The following is a 27,332-nucleotide window of genomic DNA, read 5'->3' as shown; positions in this document are numbered from 1 at the left end:
TCTGGAGAAATAACATTTCCAGCGCTGTAGGAGCTGTATCTATTACGCACTGTTTCAGGACAAACCAGATCATTCGGAGTTCCATTGCGGAAATTGTTTACCTGCCGAGGATTTCCTCGTCCTTCTCGCCAAAAGTGATTCCGGGCAGCTCCCTGGTAAGAAATGTGACCGTTCCTGGTGCAAAAACAATGTTTTATGACAAAGCTCGAGTAAATAACATTACTAAGCTGCTCTCGAATGCACTATGCCAGGAAATCGATTATATCGTAGTCCATGTGGGTTTTAATGACATTATGAAGGGCAGTTCTGAAAAGTTGAAACTGGATTTTAAAGAGTTGATTGATTCTCTAAACACTAACAAAAGACCCATCATATCCGTACCATATCCGCTATCTCTGAATTGCAGCATTGTACGCTTTAGCAGGATTCTTTCTCTTCACAACTGGCTACGTGATTGTTGCAGCTCAATGGGTGTAACTTTAGTTGACAATTTCGATACCTTTGGAAACAAAACACGTTTTATAAGGAGGATGGGATCCACCCAAATCATTTGGGATCCTGGATCCTTTCACAGCACTATAAGGCTGCTTTGAGACAATGATTTATCAATGACTCAAGCCCAGCTCAGCTAATCCCTACCAATGTGAGGCAGAGTTGTCATAATGCTTCAGCAATTGTACATTACACCAGGGGCATCAGTAGACACAATATAAGTAACCTATTGTATGTCCCTTTATCTGCCCTGAATGCCTCTACTGACCCAACAGTTATTATATTCAGTAATCATGTGCCAATGAACCAGATGTATACTGTTAGCACTAAGCTGGTGTGCCCTAGGAGTAAGTCCACTATGAGCAGCTCACCCTGCACTAACATAAATAACATGAGCACATCTACTGCTGCTAAGCTTCCCAGTAAAACAATGAAAGAAAGTAAGGATCCTTGAAGAAAAATTATAAAAATATCACAAGCATATGTAGCTTAACCTGTTACTCCTACCCCCTACTTTTTCGAACATTCTGTTAAAAATCGCGCAACATTTCAGCGCCCTGCTGCTCATGCCAGGAATATAGTATATGCATATATGCGTATATGCATAGGATAGAAAACACTCAGACGTTTATAAAACTGGTTAAATCACTGCTGTGACTATAACAGAACGTGCGTTTCATCGAAAAGCGCAGGAAAATCTGATCACTGAAAATGAAAATGTATATCCATCCGTCACTTCAACCCATTGATAAAGGCGGACCACAATAAATGGGGCTGAGGTTGCAATACCTACAGCTTCCACACGATGTCAACAGTCTTGTCATTTGCCTAGGCTTTGTTTCTTGGTCAAACGAAGAAGAGACAAGCCATTTGTTCAAGTCTCCGACCGGATATTTTGGTTGAGATTTACCCGGACATTATTTCCAGACGGACAGCTAAAAAATATACATCGCCTCGTGATCAATTTGGTCGCTTATTAACGTGTACTAATACCTAAAGTTGCATTACAAAAGTATTTTGAAGTGTTTTGTGAAAGTTTATCGTCAACTTTTTTAATTAAAAAAAATGACGTTACGTTATAAGACGCTATTTTTTTCCGTTTATCACACAGTCTTCATAGATCGATATCTAGGCTATATATGGACCGATTTAATCGGGAAAAAAAGACCCAATAGTGATTATGGGACATCTAGGAGTGCCAACAAAGAAGATGGTCAAAGGTAATGAATGTTTTATATTTTATTTGTGCGGTTTGTGTAGCTTTGTGTATGCTAATTATTTTGTTTTACGTCCCCTGCAGGTCTTTTGGGGTGTTACATGCTCTCAGATAATAGCTTCTCATGCTTTCGCCGAAAAGCATTTAAAAAATCTGACTTGTTGCCTGGATTCTCAACGAGTGTAGCTTTAATTCAATACCCTGCATGTGTATTTTAATGAACGTTTGAGTTTTAACTAGTACTATTAGCATTTAGCGTAGCGCATTTGCATTTCCAGATGTCTAGATGGGACGCCTGCGTGTCAGGTAGGAGCAAGAGGTTAACCTTTCGTGACTAGGGGGCAGTATTTTCATTTTTGGGGAGAAAAAAACGTTCCCATAGTAAACGGGATATTTTGTCAGGACAAGATGATAGAATATGCATATAATTGGCAGTTTAGGATAGAAAACACTCTAAAGTTTCCAAAACTGTAAAAATATTATCTGTGAGTATAACAGAACGGATGTTGCAGGCGAAAGCCTGAGAAAAATCCAATCCGGAAGTGCCTCATGTTTCGAAAGAGCTGCGTTCCAATGCGCCCCTGTTGAGCAGTGAATGGGCTATCAACCAGATTACTCTTTCTCCGTATTCCCAAAGGTGTCTACAGCATTGTACGCGTAGGCGACTACATTGCACAAGTGGTCACCTGATGGCTCCCAGGGTGACTCTCGCGTAAAATACAGAGGTAGCCATTACTCCAATCGGTCCTACTGAAAAACGAATTGTCCCGATGGATATATTATCGAATAGACATTTGAAAAACACCTTGAGGCTTGATTATAAACAACGTTTGCCATGTTTCTGTCGATATTATGGAGCAAATTAGGAATATTTTTCTGCCGTTTTCGTGACTGCAATTTCCGCGCGATTTCTCAGACAAACGTGAAGAACAAACGGAGCTATTTGGCCTACAAAAATAATATTTTGGGAAAAAAGGAACATTTGCTATCTAACTGGGAGTCTCATGAGTGGAAACATCCGAAACTCATCAAAGGTAAACAATTTAATTTGATTGCTTTTCTGATTTCCGTGACCAAGTTACCTGCTGCTAGCTGGACAAAATGCTATGCTAGGCTATCGATTAACTTACACAAATGCTTGTCTAGCTTTGGCTGTAAAGCATATTTTGAAAATCTGAGATGACAGGATGATTAACAAAAGGCTAAGCTGTGTCTCAATATATTTCATTTGTTATTTTCATGAATAGGAATATTTTATAGGAATATTTATGTCCGTTGCGTTATGCTAATTAGTGTCAGATGATGACAACGGGATGGGGTGTACGGGATGGGGTGTCACTAGTGGTTCAGAAACAAGGTTCATGAAATCAATAATTTGCTAGTAACAGATGACATTCATATTCTGACTCTGAAACTCACGTATATAACACCTTTGACGATACAGAGGTAGCAATACAAGACTATAACATTTATAGAAAAGACAGAAATGCCAATGGTGGAGGTGTTGCTGTTCATATTCAGAACCACATTCATGTAAAGACTAGAGAGGATCTAATGTTAAATACTGTTGTAATATGGCTACAGGTTCATCTGCCTTGCCTAAAGCGCGTTCTGGTGGGAAGCTGCTATAGACCACCAAGTGCTAACAGTCAGCATATGGATAACATGTGTGAAATCCTTGATAATGTATGTGATATCAACAGAGAGGTATATTTTCTGGGTGATTTAAATATTGACTGGCTTTCAACAAGCTGCCCACTCAAGAAAAAGCTTCAAACTGTAACCAGTGCATGCAACCTGGTTCAGGTTATCAGTCAATCTACCAGGGTATTTACAAACAGCACAGGAATGAGATCATCAACATGTATTGATCACATCTCTACTAATGATGCAGAAATTAGCTTGAAAGCAACACCCAAATCCATTGGATGTAGTGATCACAATATAATAGCCATATCTAGGAAAACCAAAGTTCCAAAGGCAGGGCCTAATATTTTATATATATTTTTTATTTCATCTTTATTTAACCAGGTAGGCTTGTTGAGAACAAGTTCTCATTTACAACTGCAACCGGGCCAAGATAAAGCAAAGCAGTGCGACACAAATCAACAACACAGAGTTACACATTGAATAAACAAACATGCAGTCAATAATACAATAGAAAATGTCTATATACAGTGTGTGCAAATGAGCTCGGATAAGGGAGGTAAAGGCAATAAATAGGCCATAGTGGCAAAATAGTTACAATATAGCAATTAAACACTGGAGTGATAGATGTGCAGAAGATGAGTGTGCAAGTAGATATTCTGGGGTGCAAAGGAGCAAATTAAATTAAAATAAATAACAGTATGGGTGATGAGGTAGTTGGATGGGCTATTTACAGATGGGCTATGTACATGTGCAGTGATCTGTGAGCTGCACTAACAGCTGGTGCTTAAAGTTAGTGAGGGAGATATGAGTCTCCAGCTTCAGTGATTCTTGGATGCTGTTGCTGCTATGGTGACCAGTGAGCTGAGATAAGGCGGGGCTTTACCTAGCAGAGACTTTTAGATAACACGTGGCCAGTGGATTTGGCGACGAGTATGAAGCGAGGGCCAACCAACGAGAGCGTACAGGTCGCAATGGTGGGTAGTGTATGGGTCTTTGGTGACAAAACGGATGGTACTGTGATAGACTGCATCCAGTTTATTGAGTAGAGTGTTGGAGGCTATTTTATAAATGACATCGCCGAAGTCAAGGATCGGTAGGATAGTCAGTTTTACAAGGGTATGTTTGGCAGCATGAGTGAAGGATGCTTTGTTGCGAAATAGGAAGTCGATTCTAGATTTAATTTTGGATTGGAGATACTTAATGTGAGTCTGGAAGGAGAGTTTACAATCTAACCAGACAGACACCTAGGTATTTGTAGTTGTCCACATATTCTAAGTCAGAACCGTCCAGAGTAGTGATGCTGGACGGGCGGGCAGGTGTGGGTAGCGATCGGTTGAAGAGCATGCATTTAGTTTTACTTGCATTTAAGAGCAGTTGGAGGCCATGGAAGGAGAGTTGTATGGCATTGAAGCTTGTGTATAAGAGGTCATACAATAAGTTTTGTTGTGATTCCTATGTTATTGACGTAAATATTATCTGTTGGTCCGTCGTGTGTAATGAGGAGCAAACAGACAAAGCACTTGACATTTATGAAATATGCTTAATCCAGTTGCTAATAAGCATGCACTCATTAAGAAAATTACTGTAAAAACTGTTAAATCCCAGTGGATTGATGAGGAATTGAAAAATTGTATGGTTGAGAGGTATGAGGCAAAAGGAATGGCAAATAAGTCTGGGTGCACAACCGATTGGCAGCCTTATTGCAAATTGAAAAATTATGTGACTAAACTGAATAAAAAGAAGAAAAGGGTTTAAACATGGCTATGTAAAGATGTGTTCCGAGGTCACTCCACTATGGGTTGATACTTCTATGTTTTAACCTTTTATCTATCAAAACAATAACTAATTTTGCACACCTACTCTAACAACATACGGGTGACATTATTGGATATGTCCGGAACTGGGAAAACGGTAGACAAGACACGACAAAGACTAGCAACAAGATAGTGGATGCTAACGCTATTGAGATGCTAGTCACCATCCGTGCAGAAATGGCTGTACTACGCTCTGATTTCATGACCGAACTTCACTCCTCTGTGTCAAGTCTATGAGCTGAAATTATGACAGAAGTCCAGTCAACTATGGCAACACTACAAACAACTTTCGCGACACAAACCCAAAAAATAAAGGATATGGAAACGCCATTGACCGACATAGATAATTGGCTTACCGAATTGGAAACCAAAAACGACGAGCTTACCTCCGAGAACGTGAAGTTGAAGGTTAGTCTAGATGAACAGGAAACATGTTCCCGGAGACAGAACATACGTGTGGTCGGAATCACAGAAGGGACGGAAGGGCGCAATCCTACCGAATTCATGGCCACTTTCCTGCTTGACGTCCTCGGTGGAAAGACGTTTGACCGGCCCCCAGTCACCGACAGGGCACATCGCACTCTAGCGGTAAAACCACAGCCCGGTCACCCTCCCAGAGCAATGCTGGTCCACCTACATTACTTCCAGACCAAAGAGAACATTCTTCACCCCTCCCGCGAAAGAGGACAACTGAACTACAATGCGGATCCATATCTTCCCAGATTACTCTGCAGATGTGGAAAAACGCAGAGCTGCAAACAAAGATGTGAAATTCCACCTTCACAAGGCAGGGGTCAGATTTGGCCTGTTACACCGGGATAACTGAGGATTACTTTACAGGGGGCTAGCCACACATTTGAAGATCCCCAGTCTGCGCTCACCTTCTACCGGGACAATATCCACTCTACAGCGGCACAGAACCCAGATCCGTGAAGGTTGCTAGTTGTGTTATTAGGGTGCACACATGGTCCGTGTATAGACATGAACGTGAGTAACTTTTATTTGCCCTAGCAAAATAATGCACCACATGCAGATGGCTGAATGCCTCAGGTCGGAACCATCTACCATGCAATGGTATTCAAAGTAATCGTTAATACGCGTTGTGGTGTAATGTAACTAAGCTTTTCATTTATGGAACTAATGAGGTTCTTTTTCTTTTTTTCCCCGGAATGAATAAGCCAAATCCCAATGACGTTCCTGTTAATTTGCTCATTTAGTCAGGTCTCAAGGTAGGCAAAGGGGTGTATTTACTTTAGGCCCACAATTTTTTTTATGTTTTATTATATAGGCTAGGCTACATGTATGGTGTATCTGTTCGGGCACGTGCATGAGTGCAATAGCGATAACGCTTAGGACAATTTAAAAGATTTAGTTTATTCCTTTTTCATCCACATGTCCATAGATTTATGTTAATTCCACTTTATTCAACATAGGACAGTGAAACCGTTTAACTTCTTTAAAACCATTAGTGGGCTTCCTGTTAGTAAAGTTACAGAAAACAGGGTAGGTACCGTTTTGGGGGTCTGTCATTTCATTTGGGGACTCAGCAGTGGGGTTTTTCTAAACTTGATTTGTATTTTTTGTTTTAGTTTAGGCTTTCACAAGCGTCTTATTAATTGTCCAAAAATTAGATATTGGAGACTTAATACATCTCTGCTAAACAATGAAGGATTCTACTCTGTGATAAAATATAAATGATCACATTACTGGCTCGACAACCAACTCTCTCCTGTCTCAGCTGCAACTATCTGGGATGCTGCTAAAGCAACCAAAAGGGGTCATATAATTTCCCAAGCCTCCCTAATCAAGAAGCTTAGAATTGAAAATAGGGAAAAATTTGATTTTGAAGTAAAGCATTTAGAACTTTTTCATAAACAACCAACCCAGGCGAACAGGAATTCACTAGCTTGTGCTAAGGCCAAAATCAATTTAGAGCATACAAAACACATAAAAAAGTTGTTTTTTCTTCTCATTATCCAAAAAAACAGTTGTTTTTTTTACCAAGCAAAAATATGATGAGTTTGGTAACCGTCTGAGCCATCTACTTGCACACCAACTAAATGAAAGATTGAAAGATTTATTAAGTCTATAAGAACGGCAGATGGCTTCACTTCTCATGATCCATTGCTTATCAATAAGTTTTGCGACTTCTATAAATCTCTTTATACTTCACAATGTACAAGATTGAACAATGAAATTACAAAATATCTGAATAAGGTAACCTTGCCCACTATATCAGATGAGCACAGAAATGGACTAAATGCTCCCTTTACTCCTGAAAAGGTTTGGGAAACTATTAAGGCAATCCTTCTGGCAAGGCACCTGGCCTAGATGGCTTCCCGGCAGGGTTCTACAAGAAATTCTGTTCGAAAGAGACATCATACCAGAGTCTTGGAAAACTGCATCCATTAGCCTGATACTAAAAAGGACAAAAATCCATTAAAATGCGCTTAGTTTAGACCTATCAGTTTGCTCTGAGATGATGTTAAAATAGTTGCCAAGAGACTTGCTCGCAGGTCGGAGGTCCTACTTCCAGACCTCATCATTGCCTGCATCCGTAATGGGTCAGCGGTCAAACGACCTCCACTCATCACTGTAAAACGCTCCCTGAAACACTTCAGCGAGCAGGCCTTTCTAATCGACCTGGCCGGGGTATCCTGGAAGAATATTGATCTCATCCCGTTAGTAGAGGATGCCTGGATATTTTTTTTAAATGCCTTCCTAACCATCTTAAATAAACATGCCCCATTCAAGAAATTTATAGTAGATAGATATAGCCCTTGGTTCTCCCCAGACCTGACTGCCCTTAACCAACACAAAAACATCCTATGGCGTTCTGCATTAGCATCGAACAGCCCTCGTGATATGCAGCTGTTCAGGGAAGCTAGAAACCATTATACACAGGCAGTTAGAAAAGCCAAGGCTAGCTTTTTCAAGCAGAAATTTGCTTCCTGCAACACTAACTCAAAAAAGTTCTGGGACACTGTAAAGTCCATGGAGAATAAGAACACCTCCTCCCAGCTGCCCACTGCACTGAAGATAGGTAACACTGTCACCACTGATAAATCCACCATAATTGAGAATTTCAATAAGCATTTTTCTACGGCTGGCCATGCTTTCCACCTGGCTACTCCTACCCCGGTCAACAGCACTGCACCCCCAACAGCAACTCGCCCAAGCCTTCCCCATTTCTCCTTCTCCCAAATCCGTTCAGCTGATGTTCTGAAAGAGCTGCAAAATCTGGACCCCTACAAATCAGCCGGGCTAGACAATCTGGACCCTTTCTTTCTGAAATGATCTGCCGAAATTGTTGCCACCTCTATTACTAGCCTGTTCAACCTCTCTTTCGTGTCGTCTGAGATTCCCAAAGATTGGAAAGCAGCTGCAGTCATCCCCCTCTTCAAAGGGGGGGGACACTCTTGACCCAAACTGCCACAGACCTATATCTATCCTACCATGCCTTTCTAAGGTCTTCGAAAGCCAAGTCAACAAACAGATTACCGACCATTTCGAATCTCACCATACCTTCTCTGCTATGCAATCTGGTTTCAGAGCTGGTCATGGGTGCACCTCAGCCACGCTCAAGGTCCTAAACGATATCTTAACCGCCATCGATAAGAAACATTACTGTGCAGCCGTATTCATTGATCTGGCCAAGGCTTTCGACTCTGTCAATCACCACATCCTCATCGGCAGACTCGACAGCCTTGGTTTCTCAAATGATCGCCTCGCCTGGTTCACCAACTACTTCTCTGATAGAGTTCAGTGTGTCAAATCGGAGGGTCTGCTGTCCGGACCTCTGGCAGTCTCTATGGGGCTGCCACAGGGTTCAATTCTTGGACCGACTCTCTTCTCTGTATACATCAATGAGGTCGCTCTTGCTGCTGGTGAGTCTCTGATCCACCTCTACGCAGACGACACCATTCTGTATACTTCCGGCCCTTCTTTGGACACTGTGTTAACAACCCTCCAGGCAAGCTTCAATGCCATACAACTCTCCTTCCGTGGCCTCCAATTGCTCTGAAATACAAGTAAAACTAAATGCATGCTCTTCAACCGATCGCTACCTGCACCTACCCGCCTGTCCAACATCACTATTCTGGACGGCTCTGACTTAGAATACGTGGACAACTACAAATACTTAGGTGTCTGGTTAGACTGTAAACTCTCCTTCCAGACCCATATCAAACATCTCCAATCCAAAGTTAAATCTAGAACTGGCTTCCTATTTCGCAACAAAGCATCCTTCACTCATGCTGCCAAACATACCCTTGTAAAACTGACCATCCTACCAATCCTCGACTTTGGCGATGTCATTTACAAAATAGCCTCCAATACCTTACTCAACAAATTGGATGCAGTCTATCACAATGCAATCCGTTTTGTCACCAAAGCCCCATATACTACCCACCATTGCGACTCTCGTTGGCTGGCCCTCGCTTCATACTCGTCGCCAAACCCACTGGCTCCATGTCATCTACAAGACCCTGCGAGGTAAAGTCCCCCTTATCTCAGCTCGCTGGTCACCATAGCATCTCCCACCTGTAGCACACGCTCCAGCAGGTATATCTCTCTAGTCACCCCCAAAACCAATTCTTTCTTTGGCCGCCTCTCCTTCCAGTTCTCTGCTGCCAATGACTGGAACAAACTACAAAAATCTCTGAAACTGAAAAAACTGTCTCCCTCACTAGCTTTAAGCACCAACTGTCAGAGCAGCTCACAGATTACTGCACCTGTACATAGCCCACCTATAATTTAGCCCAAACAACTACCTCTTTCCCAACTGTATTTAATTAATTTATTTATTTTGCTGCTTTGGACCCCATTATTTTTAATTCTACTTTGCACATTCTTCCATTGCAAAACTACCATTCCAGTGTTTTACTTGCTATATTGTATTTACTTTGCCACCATGGCCTTTTTTGCCTTTACCTCCCTTCTCACCTCATTTGCTCACATTGTATATAGACTTGTTTATACTGTATTATTGACTTTATGTTTGTTTTACTCCATGTGTAACTCTGTGTCGTTGTATCTGTCGAACTGCTTCGCTTTATCTTGGCCAGGTCGCAATTGTAAATGAGAAATTGTTCTCAACTTGCCTATCTGGTTAAATAAAGGTGAAATAAAAAAAAAAATAATAAAAATTCAACCTGATCAGACTGGCTTTGTCAAAGCCAGATTTGGAACGGACAATGTGAGACGTGCTCTGAATATCATAAACCACCTTGGCAGAATTAAAGACCCTGCACTCATTGTCTCTCTCGATGCCAAAAAGGCCTTTGATAGAGTTGAGTGTAAATTATTGTATGCTGTATTAGACAAAGTTCATCTGGGCGACCATTTTATTAATTTAGCAAAATGTATTTTTTTCTGAACCATCAGCGGCAGTTAACACAAATGTTAAATTATCGGAAAGATTTCATATCGGTAGGGGCTGTCGTCAGGGCTGCCCTTTATCTCCTGCTCTGTTCTCGTTAGTCATAGAACCACTGGCTGTGGCAATGAGGTCTAGTCATAACATGAGCATTACCTTTGAATATCCCCTCTTACAATCAACTTAGAAACAATATCTCCATTCCAATTGACTGAAACAGGCTTAAAATACTTGGGTGATGAAGAGCATAGAATTGTATTATTTGCTGATGAGGTGCTTCTATACATGTCTAAACCAGAGATCTCTGTCACTGCAGTAATGGACATTACATTTACATTTAAGTCATTTAGCAGACGCTCTTATCCAGAGCGACTTACAAATTCATATATGAATATAGTAACCTGTCAGGGTACAAAATTTATGTGGATAAATCCATGGCATTACCTTTGAATATCCCCTCTACAATCAACTTAGAAACAATATCTCCATTCCAATTGACTGAAACAGGCTTAAAATACTTGGGCATATATGTTACTCCAAGTCTTAAACACCTGTTCACTTCAAATGACATACCTTTGCTCACAAAAATTAAACAGGATCTGATTAACTGGTCTACCCGACCAAACTCTCTTTTTGGCAGGATTAATACCGTCAGGGTGAATATCCTTCCTCGGCTAAATTATTTATTCCAATATATCCCCTGCCATCTATCTCAGTCCTTTTTTAGAAAATAAATGTTGATATATCTAAATATATCTGGAACAATAATCAAATTTACCAAACTAATTAAGCCTAAGAATTCAAGAGGGATATCTTTATATATCTTTATCTATGCTAAATCTGCAACTATATTACTGGTCTGCTCAGATCAAGCACATGATTAGTTGGTGCCTAAACAGACGCCACTCACTTTGGGTTGGGATGGAATCAATAGCATGTCATCCAAAAGCATTAGTTTCCATACGATTTATTAATAGCTTTGAAAAGATCCAGTCCTTGCCTGACAATTTTACAACACATAATACACTCTTAGCTTGGAAAGATGCAAGGAGGCATCTGCAGATTCCAGACCATATATCACTCTGGTCACCGATTGCCCTTAATATAGATACCCCCAAGGGTATCGCTGACCTCATGCTTTTATTTACTCAGGACACTTAAATCGTTCCCACAGATAAAAGCTGAGTTTGACTTACCCAACAAATATTTTTTTTAAGTACCTACAGCTTAGATACTTCATAGAGGGTCAGACGAAAGTCGATAAACTACATTTTCAAATGACTGAAGTTACTAACTATTTACGAATCCTACTGTTCAGAGAGGTTTAATCTCCGACATATATTCTATTTTATCGAACAGAAGTGCCTCATCCTGTGATGCATTGAGACATGTTTGGGAGAGAGACATTGGACATGCATTTAGTGAGGAAGAATGAGCTTCTATCTGCGAAAGGGTCTACCCCAAATGCACCCCCATAAGCATACAAGAGCTAAAATTCAAATTGTTTCATAGAACTTACTTCACACCTGTCCGCCTTCACAGAACGTATTCAAATGCATCACAATTACGCTTCAAATGTAATCAGGATACTGGCACCTTCATGCACGTTTTTTGGTACTGTAGCAGAATACAGTCTCATTGGAATGATATTCACTTACACATCAATGAATGACATGCCACAAGGTCATGACAACTTGGATGGAAAATGACCGAAGATAATAGCAGACGATATTGTCACATCTTCAATTTAAGCCTACTGTAAAGTGTGTGCCCTCAGGCTTGGAGGGAAGCAAAAGTCATTCCGCTAACTAAGAATAGTAAAAACCCCTTTACTGGCTCAAATAGCCAACCAATCAGCCTATAACCAACCCTTAGTAAACTTTTGGAAAAGATTGTGTTTGACCAAATACAATCCTATTTTACCGTAAACAAATTGACAACAAACTTTCAGCATGCTTATAGAAAAGGACATTCAACAAGCACAGCACTTACACAAATGACTGATGATTGGCTGAGAGAAATTGATGATAAACAGATTGTGGGGGGGTTTTCTTGTTAGACTTCAGTGCGGCCTTTGACATTATCGATCATATTCTGCTGCTGGCAAAACATATGTGTTATGACTTTACACACCCTGCTATATTGTAGATAGACAGATAACTCTTTAACAGAACACAATGGAAGCCTCTCCAACATAATACAGGTAGAATCAGGAATTCCCCAAGACAGCTGTCTAGGCCCATTCCTTTTTTCAATGTTTACTAATGAATTGCCACTGGCTTTGAGGAAAGCCAGAGTGTCTATGTATGCGGATGACTCAACATTATACATGTCAGCTACAACAGTGACTGAAAAGACTGCAACACTCAACAAAGAGTTGCAGTTAGTTTCAGAGTGGGTGGCAAGGAATAAGTTAGTCCTAAATATTTCTAAAACTAAAAGCATTGTATTTGGGACAAATCACTCAAGAAACCCTGAACCTCAACTAAATATTGTAATAACGTGGAAATTGAGCACGTTGAGGTGACTAAATTGCTTGGTGTATCCCTGGTTTGTCATGGTCAAAACATATTGATACAATAGTAGCTAAAATGGGGAGAAGTATGTCCATAATAAAGCGCTGCTCTGCCTTCTTAACACTATCAACAAGGCAGGTCCTACAGGCTCTAGTTTTGTCACACCTGGATGACTGTTCAGTCATGTGTCAGGTGCCACAAAAAAAGACACGGACACCCATGCATACCTCACAAGACATGCCACAAGAGGTCTCTTCACAGTCCCCACGTCCAGAACAGACTATGGAAGGCACACAGTACTAAATAGAGCCATGACTACATGGAACTCTATTCCACATCAAGTAACTCAAGCAAGCAGTACAATTTTTATTTATTTAAATAGATTAAAAAACACCTTATGGAACAGCGGGGACTGTGAAGCAACACAAACATAGGCACAGACACATGCATACACAATAGCATACACACTATACACTACTGCCTTAGCAGCAGCTAATGGAGATCCATAATAAATACAAGTAAACATCTACCTCTCAGCATAACATCTATGATTTTTCCTCTTTGAATTAACCTTTTTTTCTCGCCCTGATTTACTTTGGGGTCTGTGTTATTGAAGAGTAACATCAACTGCTAACACTTGGTGCCGTGACATAGATTAATTGGTTGTGACCAACAACAAGGAAAAACTCAACTGTGTGTTGATGCAGGGAAAAGAAAGAGAGGGCTGAGCTCTTAATCTCCTGATTGCTGGGTGAGTCTAGACCGATGTCATTTAAAAGAACCAAATCAGGTTACAATTAGTCCATGCATTGAGTGATACGCATCTGTGATGTATAAGGTTTGAGTCCTTTGTTCTGTTACAGGGTTTAGTTGTTTGTTTGCTATGTTACACATTTTTTAAATATCTATTATAGGGGTTCAAGTCCTCTTATTAAAAGGTTTGAATCCTTTTTGCGTAACCTTCTTGTTGCATAGAAGTGAGTTGCTAGTTGAGTAGCAATTTGTACCTGTGTGGGTAATGTAAGCCTTCAACAAGCTTTTGAAGTTAACCTTTTGCGACTAACAAACCCGTATGCGGGAGCGTAATCATAGCCTCAAATGCATTAGCATAACGCAGCGGACATAAATACCACTAGAAACTTTTCCTATTCATGAAAATCGCAAATTAAATGAATGACATGTTTTCAAACACAAGCTTAGCCTTTTGTTAACTTCTTGGATATAGGGGGCGCTCTTTTAATTTTTGGATAAAAAAAACGTTCCCATTTTAAACAAGATATTTTGTCACGAAAAGATGCTCGACTATGCATATAATTGACAGCTTTGGAAAGAAAACACTCTGACGTTTCCAAACAACAGTGGAGTGGGAGGAGTGGGAGGCCCCGGTGTACAACTGAGCAAGAGGACAAGTACATTAGAGTGTCTAGTTTGAGAAACAGACGCCTCACAAGTCCTCAACTGGCAGCGTCATTAAATAGTACCCGCAAAACACCAGTCTCAACATCAACAGTGAAGAGGCGACTACGGGATGCTGGCCTTCTGGCAATTTTGAGCCAGTAATAGAACCCACAAATGCTATGCTCCAGATACTCAACTAGTCTCTAGAAGGCCAGTTTTATTGTTTTATTTAGGCCAGTTCTATTTAATGGACAAAAAAGTAGCTTTTCTTTAAAAAAAACAATCTAAGTGACCCCAAACTTTTGAACGGTAGTGTATGGATATGTAGCAAAAAAACAGTTAAAAAAACAAAAAGATATGGGGGTAATAATTAGTTGTTGTTTTTAAATGTTTTGAAGAAAAAAAAAATAATAATAAATTACCTCCAGCCTGCTCACCAATGGTCATCGTTGGGGAGAACATAATTAGGTTTGTTGTTCAACAGAGTATAGGTTTGTACAGTTGAAGTCGGAAGTTTACATACACTTAGGTTGGAGTCAATAAAATTCGTTTTTCAACCATCCCCAAATTTCTAGTTAACAAACTATAGTTTTGGCAAATCGGTTAGGACACCTACTTTGTGCATGACATATTGTTTATAGACAGATTATTTCACTTCACTGTACCACAATTCCAGTGGGTCAGAAGTTTTCATACACTAAGTTGACTGTGTCTTTAAACAGCTTGGAAAATTCCAGAAAATTATGTCATGGCTTTACAAGCTTCTGACATCATTTGAGTCAATTGGAGGTGTACCTGTGGATGTATTTCAAGGCCTACCTTCAAACTCAGTGCCTCCTTGCTTGACATCATGGGGAAATCAAAAGAAATTAGCCAAGACCTCAGAAAAACAAATGTAGTTGTCCACAAGTCTGGTTCATCCTTGGGAGCAATTTCCAAACGCCTGAAGTTACCACGTTCATCTGTACAAACAATAGTAGGCAAGTATAAACATCATGGGACCACGCTGCCGTCATACCGCTCAGGAAGGAGACACGTTCTGTTTCCTAGAGATGCACATATTTTGGTGCGAAAAGTGTAAATCAATCACAGAACCACAGCAAAGGACCTTGTGAAGATGCTGGAGGAAACAGGTACAAAAGCATCTATATACACAGTAGAAGGTGTCCTATATTGACATGAAAGGCCACTGAGTAAGGAAGAAGCCACTGCTCCAAAACCGCCATAACAAAACAGACTACGGTTTGCAAATGCACATGGGGACAAAGGTCTATTTTTTTTTTAGAAATGTCCTCTGGTCTGATCAAACAAAAATAGAACTGTTTGGCCATAATGACCATCGTTATGTTTGGAGGAAAAAGGGGGAGGCTTGTAAGCCGAAGAACACCATCCCAACCGTGAAGCACGGGGTGGCAGCATCATGTTGTGGTGGTGCTTTGCTGCAGAAGGGACTGGTGCACTTCACAAAATAGATGACATCATGGAAAATGAGGGTGGAAAATGATGTGGATATATCACCAGTTCTGTCAGGAGGAATGGGCCAAAATTCACCCAACTTATTGTGGGAAGCTTGTGGAAGGCTACCTGAAACGTTTTAACCATGTTAAACAATTTAAAGGCAATGCTACCAAATACTAATTGAGTGTATGTAAACTTCTGACCCAATGGGAATGTGATGAAAGAAATAAAAGCTGAAATAAATCACTCTATTATTATTCTGACATTTCACATTCTTAAAATAAAGTGGTGATCCAAACTGACCTAAAACAGGGAATTTTTACTAGGATTAAATGTCAGGAATTGTGAAAAACTGAGTTTAAATGTATTTGGCTAAGGTGTATGTAAACTTCCAACTTCAACTGTATTTCAGATTTCACCTTTTCATTCCATGTGCTACTGATGAACTCTGCCTCAACTCTGGCTACTTCTACAGATGGACAAGATGCTTTTGGTAGACGACAGCCTCGGTCCTTTGATTTGCAGACCATAATTGGGTCGGTTTTATCTGACCTGTTAAAACTTCAGCATAGGTAACATCTGACATACAAACGGGTACTATGATTTGGCTGGGGATTGAATTACCAAACTTCCAATATAAGGGCAGCCACTCTAACCACAAGGCCACTGAGTTGGTCACACACTAACCTGTGTTCAATCACACAGACGTTAAAAGCCAATCTACTTCTTCAATAAAACTCAACAAAGAGCAGCGCCATCTAAATCTATAACCACCATTATCTGTCCACATGACATACAGTGCCTTTAGAAAGTATTCACACCCCTTGAATTTTTCCACATTCTGTTGTGTTACAAAGTGGGATTCAAATGGATTTAATTGTCATTTTTTGTCAACGATCTACAAGAAATACTCTGTCAAAATGGAAGAAAAATTATCATATTTGTAAAACATTTATGAAAAATAATACACCAATAATATCTTGATTAGATAAGTATTAAATCCCCTGAGTCTATACATGTTAGAATCACCTTTGGCAGCAATTACAGCTGTGGCTCTTTCTGGGTAAGTCTCTTAGTGCTTTTCACACCTGCATTGTGCAATATTTGTCCATTATTAATTTCAAAATTCTTCAGTATTACTTTAGTGCTTTGTTGCAAACAGGATGCATGTTTTGGAATATTTATTTTCTGTACGGGCTTCCTTCTTGTTAATCTGTCAATTAGGTTAGTAGTGTGGAAAAACTACAATGTTGTTGATCCTTCCTCAGTTCCCTCTTATTACAGCCATTCAACTCTGTAACTGTTTTAAGTCACCATTGGCCTCATTGTAAAATCCTTTGAGCAGTTTCCTTCCTCTTTGGCATATAAGTTAGGAATTACTGTATCTTTTGTAGTGACCGGGTGTATTGATACACCATCCAAAGTCAAATTAATAACTTAAACATGCTCAAAGGGATATTATATGTCTGCTTTCTGTATTTTTACCCATTTACCAATAGGTGCCCTTCTTTTGCAAATCATTGGAAAACCGCTCTGGTCTTTGTATGTTTGAAATTCATTGCTTAACTGATAATTGTGTGTGTGGGGTACAGACAATTAGGTAGTCATTCAAAAATCATGTTAAACACTACTATTGCACACATGGAACTTATGTGACTTGTTAAGCACATTTTTATTCCTGAACGTATTTAGGTTGAATACTTGACTCATTTTTTACTAATTGTATTATTCAGCTTTGACATTATGGGGTATTGTGTGTAGTTGGCTAGTCACACAAAAAATATAAATGTAGTACATTTTAAAATGTGGAAAAAGTCAAGGGGCGGAAATACTTTCTGAAGGCAGGCACGATGTTATAAAAATATACTATTGTTAATCATTATAGATTCTACAGTTTTATTGATTCAGTGACCTGTATGTCAGTGGTCTATTACTGTTATTGGAGAGATGTGGCGTTACAGATAATATTGAATTCATATTGGCATTAAAACAGGTCAGAGGTTAATGAGTGTCACAGCTTTAATGGTTCTCTGGCTTTGGGAGGTGACGTGGTTTTTATGGTTGAGAGCACACGAAGGCTTGCTACCATAACCATTCCATTTCCTCTCTCCATTAAATAGAGAAGAAGACCATCACACAACTCATCCAAATACGACAATTAATATGTATGTGTGTGTGTAGGGAAGGTGGGTGGAATAGATTAGAAAAAACTTCTAACCAATCACTGTGAGGATGAAACTTTTAGCAGATTTTGAGGCAAGAGTGCAAGCTGAGAAAACGATACTGTGGACAAGAGCAAGGTTCAGCATCAAATAAGCACATACACACACTGATGAAAGCTCTTTGTCCTGACATTTGAGTGAAGCTGGGAGGGTGGGAGATATGACAGTGAGGCAGAAAGAAAGAGGTGAAGCGAGAGGATTTGCTTCGCTCACAATCTGTCCGAATGTGATAAGCCCTTTTTTGTATGGAGGTCTATGAGAGAATATCGAATTACGTGAGACTTGTTTGATCGAATATAAGTTTCGTAATGTTTAGGCTTTTACAAAGGTACTGATATAAGTGGATGCACGTGGCATTCCGACAACATTGAAATAAACAACTTACTTGTGCCTGTTGTTCCCCCGTGTATCTTCCCTATCATTGGCTAGAATGGTTCTACCTGATCTCACCAGCCTTCAATCATCGATGACATGCATTTCCATTGCTAGGGTGGTCACTCGTTTAATCTTTGAGTGAGGCCACTGCTTCTAGACCGTGTGTGCGTGTGTGTGTGCATGCACGAGCGTACCTTCTTGTGGTAGATGCTGCACACTCCTCTCTCCAGGTCTGGCAGTCGGAAGAGCAGGGCTCTAACGGAGGGTAGGGTGACGGAATCAGACTCCAGGATCTCACATACAGCACCTTGTCTCTCACATATAGACCTGTGGGGTGAACAAGTGCCTCCAGGGTTGACATTTTGTATACAGAAGCACAAGTGCTATTTTCAGTTTCCTCCCCAGCAACACAATGTGCATTAGGCATTCGAGTGTGACTGCAGAGTGCAGAGAGACATGAGCATGTGTGTGTAATCTGGGTTTTATTCATGTAAGCGTGAAGCAGGGTTCTCTCATAACCTATCTGATGGTAGAATCTAAGATTTGTAATCCTAACAGCAGATCTGAGCGAGTAAGAGAGATTACAATCTCAGACCAACCCCAAATCCATCTCTATCCCTCAGACACTCAGTGCAGATCTGAAAGGATTGCATAGGTCCGTGTGTGTACTTGCTCCAGGGTAAAGTTTCCCCTAGGTACATATTCCTAGGTTCAGCTTCCCCTCCCCTCCCTGCCCCTAAATCCTTAACCATTAATGGGGGAAATGCAAAACTGACACAAGATCAGGGTCTCGTGGCAACTTCACCGTAATCTATTGCTGAAGCCCAAACCAGTCCCTTTCCTTTCCCCTCGCCCCCTCATTTGCGAATTCACTCACGCCTCCACCATATGCACAAGTGATGTAAATCTGAGGGATTTAAAATGATCATGGGTTTAGGGGCCACTTCAACTGAGCCAGCAATGCTGCCAGCTCAAGAGCAAAGTGCTATCCCAACATGCACCGCAATATGTTTGGTGTTAACAATTTCATAGAAAATAATGGAGAGGTGAGCCTAATTATATGAAAATACATTTGCTTGTGTCTGATTTCTAGGCTTGACACATGTAAAAAAAAAAATCAAATACCTCACAAATTAAATGTTTAACTGTTTAACGGAGGTTTATATCTTGTAAAATGACAGGGGAAATTTGTTCATTTTAATTTAATTCTCGTTTTATTATTTAACGTGGAACATAAATTGCATCATTCAAGTCCCAAGTGTGTCCTGAAATTGATGGGTTAATTTGATCCCACAGGAGGTTGGTGGCACCTTAATTGGGGAGGACAGGCTCATGGTATGTATGGCTGGTTTCTATTCTAGAAACACATGGTTTCTATGTTTGATGCCACTCCGTTCCAGCCATTATTATGAGCCGTTGTTTGATCCACTCATCACTCTTGAAGTCACCCCCAGAGTTTCGTCAGCAACAGATGACCACGGAGGGCCCTCCAAGCGAGTTAGTAGGGGCAAAAGACTGGTTTGGGATTCAGTGTGTACTTACTGTGCATCTTTGAGGGGCTGGCTTACCCACTTCCTCATCAGTCTTCTACCAAATGAGGTGTGGGTGTGGTCTAACACCCACAACAAACTGCCCTTCGTACCTCCATCTGTCTGTAACACACGCACACAAACCTTTCTGTGAAAAAGAGTACTGCACTTGGCCTAGTAATATCGTACCGTTCCAATGCTCCACGATAACAATTGCCCAAACTTAATTTAGGCCACAAAATAGCACCAAACAGGACATTATATAAGATAAAGTTGTAAGTTGTATACAAGTAAACTGCAGTGAAAGTACAGTGGTTCATCATGTAAAAGTTGCAGCGTACTGCAGCACAGCTTGCATGGTGCCGCAGAATTCTATGGCACGTTATTTAAGTGTCAGCCATTGTAACCATTAAAGCTAGTTAGTGCTAGTTTGACCACCAGAGGGCATATTTGAGAAGCATTTGATAGCCTTCAATAGTGGCTGTACAAGAGCATTTAAAACCTTTTTTGTAAGAACATAGTGTATGGGACTAATTTTAAGACATTTTGCTTAATTCATTTGATTAATATTATGGTGTTTCTATTCCAAGAAAAATGAAAACCCCCTGGGTTTCCGTTAGGATGGAACGGAAAATAAGGAGCTGTACAAGGTGACGGTCGGGAGTAGGCTACAGTACTAAGAGCATAATATGTCCACACCCTAATTGTATAATTCTAGCCTAACCAATACACAAACAGAGATTCAGTGAAAATAAAACTCTCATTGATTTACCAAGACCAGACCCCATGCTTGTCTCAGAGCAGCGCGAAACTGTGCTAAAAAAGTGACCACAGCGGGTAGGCTTATTGCATCAAATGCTATTGTTTCTAACTTCAATATGCTTTTTAAATAAGACGTACACCACTTTTAACAGCACATTACTCAACACTAGTGAGACTCATGTCGCCTACAGTAGGCCTACAGTATATTGAAAATATTTTGATATTCAGATTACAAATCGCTCACTTTTATTTTTTTAACGAAATAACCTACAAATTATTGTTATATATTATCAAGTTGATGGCACAGTCATATAGCCCGGCACCTACATAAAGCTGACAGACTCACTCATTCAGGCTTTGGATCAAAATAAACAAGTAGCAACATTCTTTCTAATAGTCTTTAAAAAATAAATGTTTTGGTTATCCAGACCTGGACCCCATGTACAAGATTATAATAGCCTTCCCGGTTGGCGCAGCGGTCTAAGACATTGCATCACAGTGTAAAATGCATTGCTACAGATGCAGGTTCGTGACAAACAGTAATTACATATGGGTCTCCCAGTGGCGGCCAGCACGGGTATCGAACCTACATCTGAAGCAATGCATTTTGCACTGCAATACAGTGTCTTCAACTGCTGCGCCAATCGGAAGGGCTATTATAATACTGTACATTGTGTCCAGGTCAGGATAACTAAAACATTTCTTTATTAAAGACAGGAACTTCTGAGACACAGTAATTTAAGTATGAACACCCGGAGGTTCACGGGTAAGCCACATTTTCCACGGGATCCATCCCAGTTGGTATTCTGTTTGAGCCCACTCGTGGTATCTCTTTGGTTACACATCCTTGGAATAGCAGAACAGCATAACAGACCGGACAGCCCTTGCTGTGCCTGGTGAGCAGTTGGACAAGTTCTGTTGTCAGAAGAGGAATAGAAATGTCAGGGTGAACTGACGACCTGACGAACCCACCATAGAAAGAAGCTGGCTTGATGAAAACAATGTCCATTTTGTCTGTTCTCTTTGGTCGCAATGTCATTTTTTTGTAGATAAATAGCTTGTTTTTGAATGGTAACTGTGTTAAGGGTGGAGTTGGGACGGGGTGAGGAGTACTGGAAAGGTGTGACTTTCATCTTACAATAGACCATAAGTAAACAGCAGATCGCCGATTATCCTCACTTTGATTATGCTGTAACGACATACTGTAGCACCATGACCAGGATCTCTATTCGTTTAAGTGAGCAGATTCGGGCTTTCAGGTGGAACGTCTTCTGGAGACATTTAAAAAATACTGGTAGACTTGGGGATTTTGGTCACGGACAGTGCTATTCACAAATGTAACACTTTAGAGTACTTAAGCATCAAATACATTGTAGGTAGGGGGATGTTCACACCTACAGTAGCAGGGCTATACATATTCTATTGTCCTGCTAATCTGGCCACAAGTACAGTGGGGCAAAAAAAAGTATTTAGTCAGCCACCAAATGTGCAAGTTCTCCTACTTAAAAAGATGAGAGAGGCCTGTAATTTTCATCATAGGTACACTTCAGCTATGACAGACAAAAAGGAAAAATTAATCCAGAAAATCACATTGTAGGATTTTTAATGAATTTATTTCCAAATTATGGTGGAAAATAAGTATTTGGTCACCTACAAACAAGCAAGATTTCTGGCTCTCACAGACCTGTAACTTCGTATTTAAGAGGCTCCTCTGTCCTCCACTCGTTACCTGTATTAATGGCACCTGTTTGAACTTGTTATCAGTATAAAAGACACCTGTCCACAACCTCAAACAGCCACACTCCAAACTCCACTATGGCCAAGACCAAAGAGCTGTCAAAGGACACCAGAAACAAAATTGTAGACCTGCACCAGGCTGGGAAGACTGAATCTGCAATAGGTAAGCAGCTTGGTTTGAAGAAATCAACTGTGGGAGCAATTATTAGGAAATGGAAGACATACAAGACCACTGATAATCTCCCTCGATCTGGGGCTCCAGGCAAGATCTCACCCCGTGGGGTCAATATGATCACAAGAACGGTGAGCAAAAATCCCAGAACAACACGGGGGGACCTAGTGAATGACCTGCAGAGAGCTGGGACCAAAGTAACAAAGCCTACCATCAGTAACACACTACGCCGCCAGGGACTCAAATCCTGCAGTGCCAGACGTGTCCCCCTGCTTAAGCCAGTACATGTCCAGGCCCGTCTGAAGTTTGCTAGAGAGCATTTGGATGATCCAGAAGAAGATTGGGAGAATGTCATATGGTCAGATGAAACCAAAATATAACCTTTTGGTAAAAACTCAACTCGTCGTGTTTGGAGGACAAAGAATGCTGAGTTGCATCCAAAGAACACCATACCTACTGTGAAGCATGGGGGTGGAAACATCATGCTTTGGGGCTGTTTTTCTGCAAAGGGACCAGGGCGACTGATCCGTGTAAAGGAAAGAATGAATGGGGCCATGTATCGTGAGATTATGAGTGAAAACCTCCTTCCATCAGCAAGGGCATTGAGGATGAAACGTGGCTGGGTCTTTCAGCATGACAATGATCCTAAACACACCGCCCGGGCAACGAAGGAGTGACTTCGTAAGAAGCATTTCAAGGTCCTGGAGTGGCCTAGCCAGTCTCCAGATCCCAACCCCATAGAAAATCTTTGGAGGGAGTTGAAAGTCCGTGTTGCCCAGCAACCAAAACATAATATAATAATAATAATAATATAATATATAATATATATGCCATTTAGCAGACGCTTTTATCCAAAGCGACTTACAGTCATGTGTGCATACATTCTACGTATGGGTGGTCCCGGGGATCGAACCCACTACCCTGGCGTTACAAGCGCCATGCTCTACCAACTGAGCTACAGAAGGACTGAGCTACAGAAGGACCAACATCACTGCTCTAGAGGAGATCTGCATGGAGGAATGGGACAAAATACCAGCAACAGTGTGTGAAAACCTTGTGAAGACTTACATAAAACGTTTGACCTCAACAAAGGGAATATAACAAAGTATTGAGATAAACTTTTGTTATTGACCAAATACTTATTTCCCACCATAATTTGCAAATAAATTCATTAAACATCCTACAATGTGATTTTCTGGATTTTAGTTGAAGAGTACCTATAATGAAAATTACAGGCCTCTCTCGTCTTTTTAAGTGGGAGAATGTGCACAATTGGTGACTGACTAAATACTTTTTTGCCCCACTGTATTTGAAAACCTGTTTTGAAAATGCCACCAGCTGTCCATCACTACTGTAAATAAAAACACAGCATCTTGTTTACATTCTTTATTGTAACAACAATGTCACAAATCATTTGTATCTACCATTCAAATTACTTTTAGATTTACAAATGTGTGCTTTTCATGTCATTTTTCGCTAAATCCAGTTCTGATTTAAGTGGAACTTTTGACTGACGCCTTTAGCGAGAGGTCTAATGCTTTAATATTTAATAATATCTGCCCTTCAGATTTCATATCTAAGAGGAATTTTGCACGCCATTATATGTTACATTGTGTTAGTTTTAACGTGCAGACTGGCACGAATGACAACAGTCAGCGCCATTATTAGTGCAATGCCTTAAAGTGTTGTTCTGTGCTACCCGTCCGTCCGTCCTCATGGGCTAGGTGCGTCTTCTGTGCACGGCTTTGCGGCCCCTCCCGTGCCCCTTGCACTCGTGTCTTGAACCTCTTGCGCCCACCGCTACTTCAGTGGATACAGCTAGAGAACTGCAAGGCAATCCCATTGTGCTCCACTCGGGTGCCATGACCAATATATATTGTCCTGCTAATAACAGGGTTAATAATATATGTGTGTGAATATCCAAGGGCCTTTTATATTATTCTAAATTAATAATAATAATAGTTTTGTTTTAAAAAAATAACAATATTTTGGAGATGATTTCGTTTTCAAATAACGTAAAAACCTACAGTCATCTCATGGGTCTCCCAGTCAAGACCGGCACTAGTATTGAACCAGCATCTGTAGCAACACAGCTTGCAGTGTCTTAGACCTTTGTGCCACTCAGGTGCTGTACAACGTGACCGTTCGGGAGTTGACTACAGTAAGAGCAAAATAATCCTAAACATTTCCACACCCTAACTGTAGTCTAAATTACTCTTAGAATAAAAACCTTAGTGTAACAACAGTTTTATTAAGTAATAATTAAGTTCTGCACAAGTCGTGCAGCATAATCACAAAACTTTTAGTGGAACAACCACTCATTCACTAACACGTACCTGGTTGGTGAGTATCTCCAGGTTTCTGAGAGTGGGAGCACTGAGGACCATACCGTCTGACTCACAGGAGAGGTGCCTGAACGAACTTGAAGTCACACACACACACAGATTTACCACATACAATATTACAAGACTCACAGGGAGTCAGTCTGTGGCAACCCCAAGGGCGGTGTGTGTGTATGTGTGTGAGTACCTGTGGTGCAGTAGTACTCTCTGCAGGTTAAACTCTGTGAGGTAGTGGATGAGAGGACCCAGACAGCAGACCACAGGACTTTCCAAAGAGGCTATACTGGAGAGAGGTCTAGAACCTGGGGATGGTCACACGAATACAGCAATGAGTCATAAACTCGTGCCTCATTTTGTTAGACAATACTTGTTTCGTTGATCATCCGCCAGCGTCCCCAAAACTCTCTCTCTCTCTCACCTGAGTCCTGCGTGTGACAGTAGAACTCAGTGACAGTGTTCATTGCAGAGGCAAAATCAAACTGGGCACTTTCCCTCTTCTCTATACGTACACCATCACCAGCCTGCACACTGCAGAAAGAGAGAGGCAAATAGAGAGGGAGTGGAGAGAGGGAGAAGGCAGGGAGAGAAGAGTGACAGAAGGAGGAAATAGGAGGTAGAGTTACACCAGCTCCTATAAGAATCAACCTGTTTGTCTGAACAGCCTCAGGCACAAAAATCTAAGCTCAAGTAAAATGTTTTAGAAAAATATCTAAAAAATAGACAGTACCAGTCAAAAGTTCAGACACACCTACTCATGCCAGAGCTTTTATTTATTTGTACTATTTTCTACATTGTAGAATAATAGTGAAGACATCAAAACTATGAAATAACACATATGGAATCATGTAGTAACCAAAAAAGTGTTAAACAAATCTAAATATATTTTATATTTGAGATTCTTCAAATAGCCACCCTTTGCCTTGATTACAGCTTTGCACACTGTTAATGCATTCCAGGTGACTACCTCATGAAGCTGTTTTAGAGAATGCTAATAGGTGTGCCTTGTTAAAAGTACATTTGTGGAATTTCTTTCCTTCTTAATGCAATTGAGCCAATCAGTTATGTTGTGACATGGTAGGGGTGGTATACAAAAGATAGCCCTATTTGGTAAAACACCAAGTCCATATAATGGCTAGAACAGCTCAAATAAGCGAAGAGAAACGATAGTACATCATTACTTTAAGACATGAAGGTCAGTCGATGTGGAAAAGTTTCTTCAAGTGCAGTCACAAAAACCATCAAGCGCTATGATTAAACTAGCTGTCATGAGAACCGCCACAGGAAAGGAAGACCCAGAGTTACCTCTGCTGCAGAGGAGACCACTACAAAAGGAAACCAATAATAAAGAGGAGACTTGCTTGGGCCATGAAACATGAGCAATAGACATTAGACCGGTGGAAATCTGTCCTTTGGTCTGATGAAGCCAAATTAGATTTTTTCTTCCAACCGTCGTGTCTTTGTGAGACACAGAGTAGGTGAGCGGATGATCTCTGCATGTGTCGTTCCCACCGTGAAGCATGGAGGTGGTGGTGTGATGGTGTGGGGATGCTATGCTGGTGACACTGTCAGTGATTTATTTAGAATTCAAGACACACTTAACCAGCATGGATACCACAGCATTCTGCAGCGATACTCCATCCCATCTGGTTTGTGCTTAGTGGGACTATCATTTGTTTTTCAACAGGACAATGATCCAACACACCTTCAGGCTGTGTAAGGGCTATTTGACCAAAAAGGAGAGTGATTGACGTGCTGCATCAGATGACCTGGCCTCCACAATTGCCTGACCTCAACACAATTGAGATGGTTTGGGATGAGTTGGACCGCAGAGTGAAGGAAAAGCAGCAAACAAGTGCTCAGCATACACTACCAATCAAAAGTTTGGGGTCTCTTAGAAATTTCTTTTTTTTTTAATCACATTTTTTGTCCATTAAAATAACATACATTTGTTCAGAAATTATGTGTAGACATTGTTCATGTTGTAAATGACTATTGTAGCTGAAAACGGCAGATTCTTTCTGGAATATCTACATAACATAGGCATACAGAGGCCCATTATCAGCAGCCATCACTCCTGTGTTCCAATGGCACTTTGTGTTAGCTAATCCAAGTTTATCATTTTAAAAGGCCAATTGATCATTGGGAAAACCCTTTTGCAATTATGTTAGCACAGCTGAAAACTTGTTCTGATTAAAGAAGCAATAAAACTGGCCTTCTTTAGACTAGTTGAGTATCTGGAGCATCAGCATTTGTGGGTTCAATTACAGGCTCT

At 40.6% G+C, this 27,332-nt stretch overlaps 1 protein-coding gene across 2 annotated transcripts in view; it reads right to left on the bottom strand.

Moving 5' to 3' along the window:
• Positions 1 to 27,332, bottom strand: part of msh3 (mutS homolog 3 (E. coli)) — a 119,598-nt gene that overhangs the window by 70,136 nt on the left and 22,130 nt on the right. For both annotated transcript variants that reach the window (XM_035786337.2, XM_035786338.2), the window contains exons 9-13: positions 25,479 to 25,588; positions 25,248 to 25,362; positions 25,055 to 25,139; positions 20,061 to 20,170; positions 18,713 to 18,845 (exon numbers count right to left, since the gene is read on the bottom strand). In XM_035786337.2, the coding sequence (XP_035642230.1) occupies positions 18,713 to 18,845; positions 20,061 to 20,170; positions 25,055 to 25,139; positions 25,248 to 25,362; positions 25,479 to 25,588 (553 nt within the window). The remainder of the gene's footprint in view (positions 1 to 18,712; positions 18,846 to 20,060; positions 20,171 to 25,054; positions 25,140 to 25,247; positions 25,363 to 25,478; positions 25,589 to 27,332) is intronic.

This window comes from Oncorhynchus keta, chromosome 14 (genome assembly GCF_023373465.1).
Source record: "Oncorhynchus keta strain PuntledgeMale-10-30-2019 chromosome 14, Oket_V2, whole genome shotgun sequence".
In the NCBI taxonomy this organism is placed as follows: Eukaryota; Metazoa; Chordata; class Actinopteri; order Salmoniformes; family Salmonidae; genus Oncorhynchus; species Oncorhynchus keta.
The sequence above is the reverse complement of the archived record's forward strand: the minus strand, read 5'-3'. Positions and strand labels throughout refer to the sequence as shown.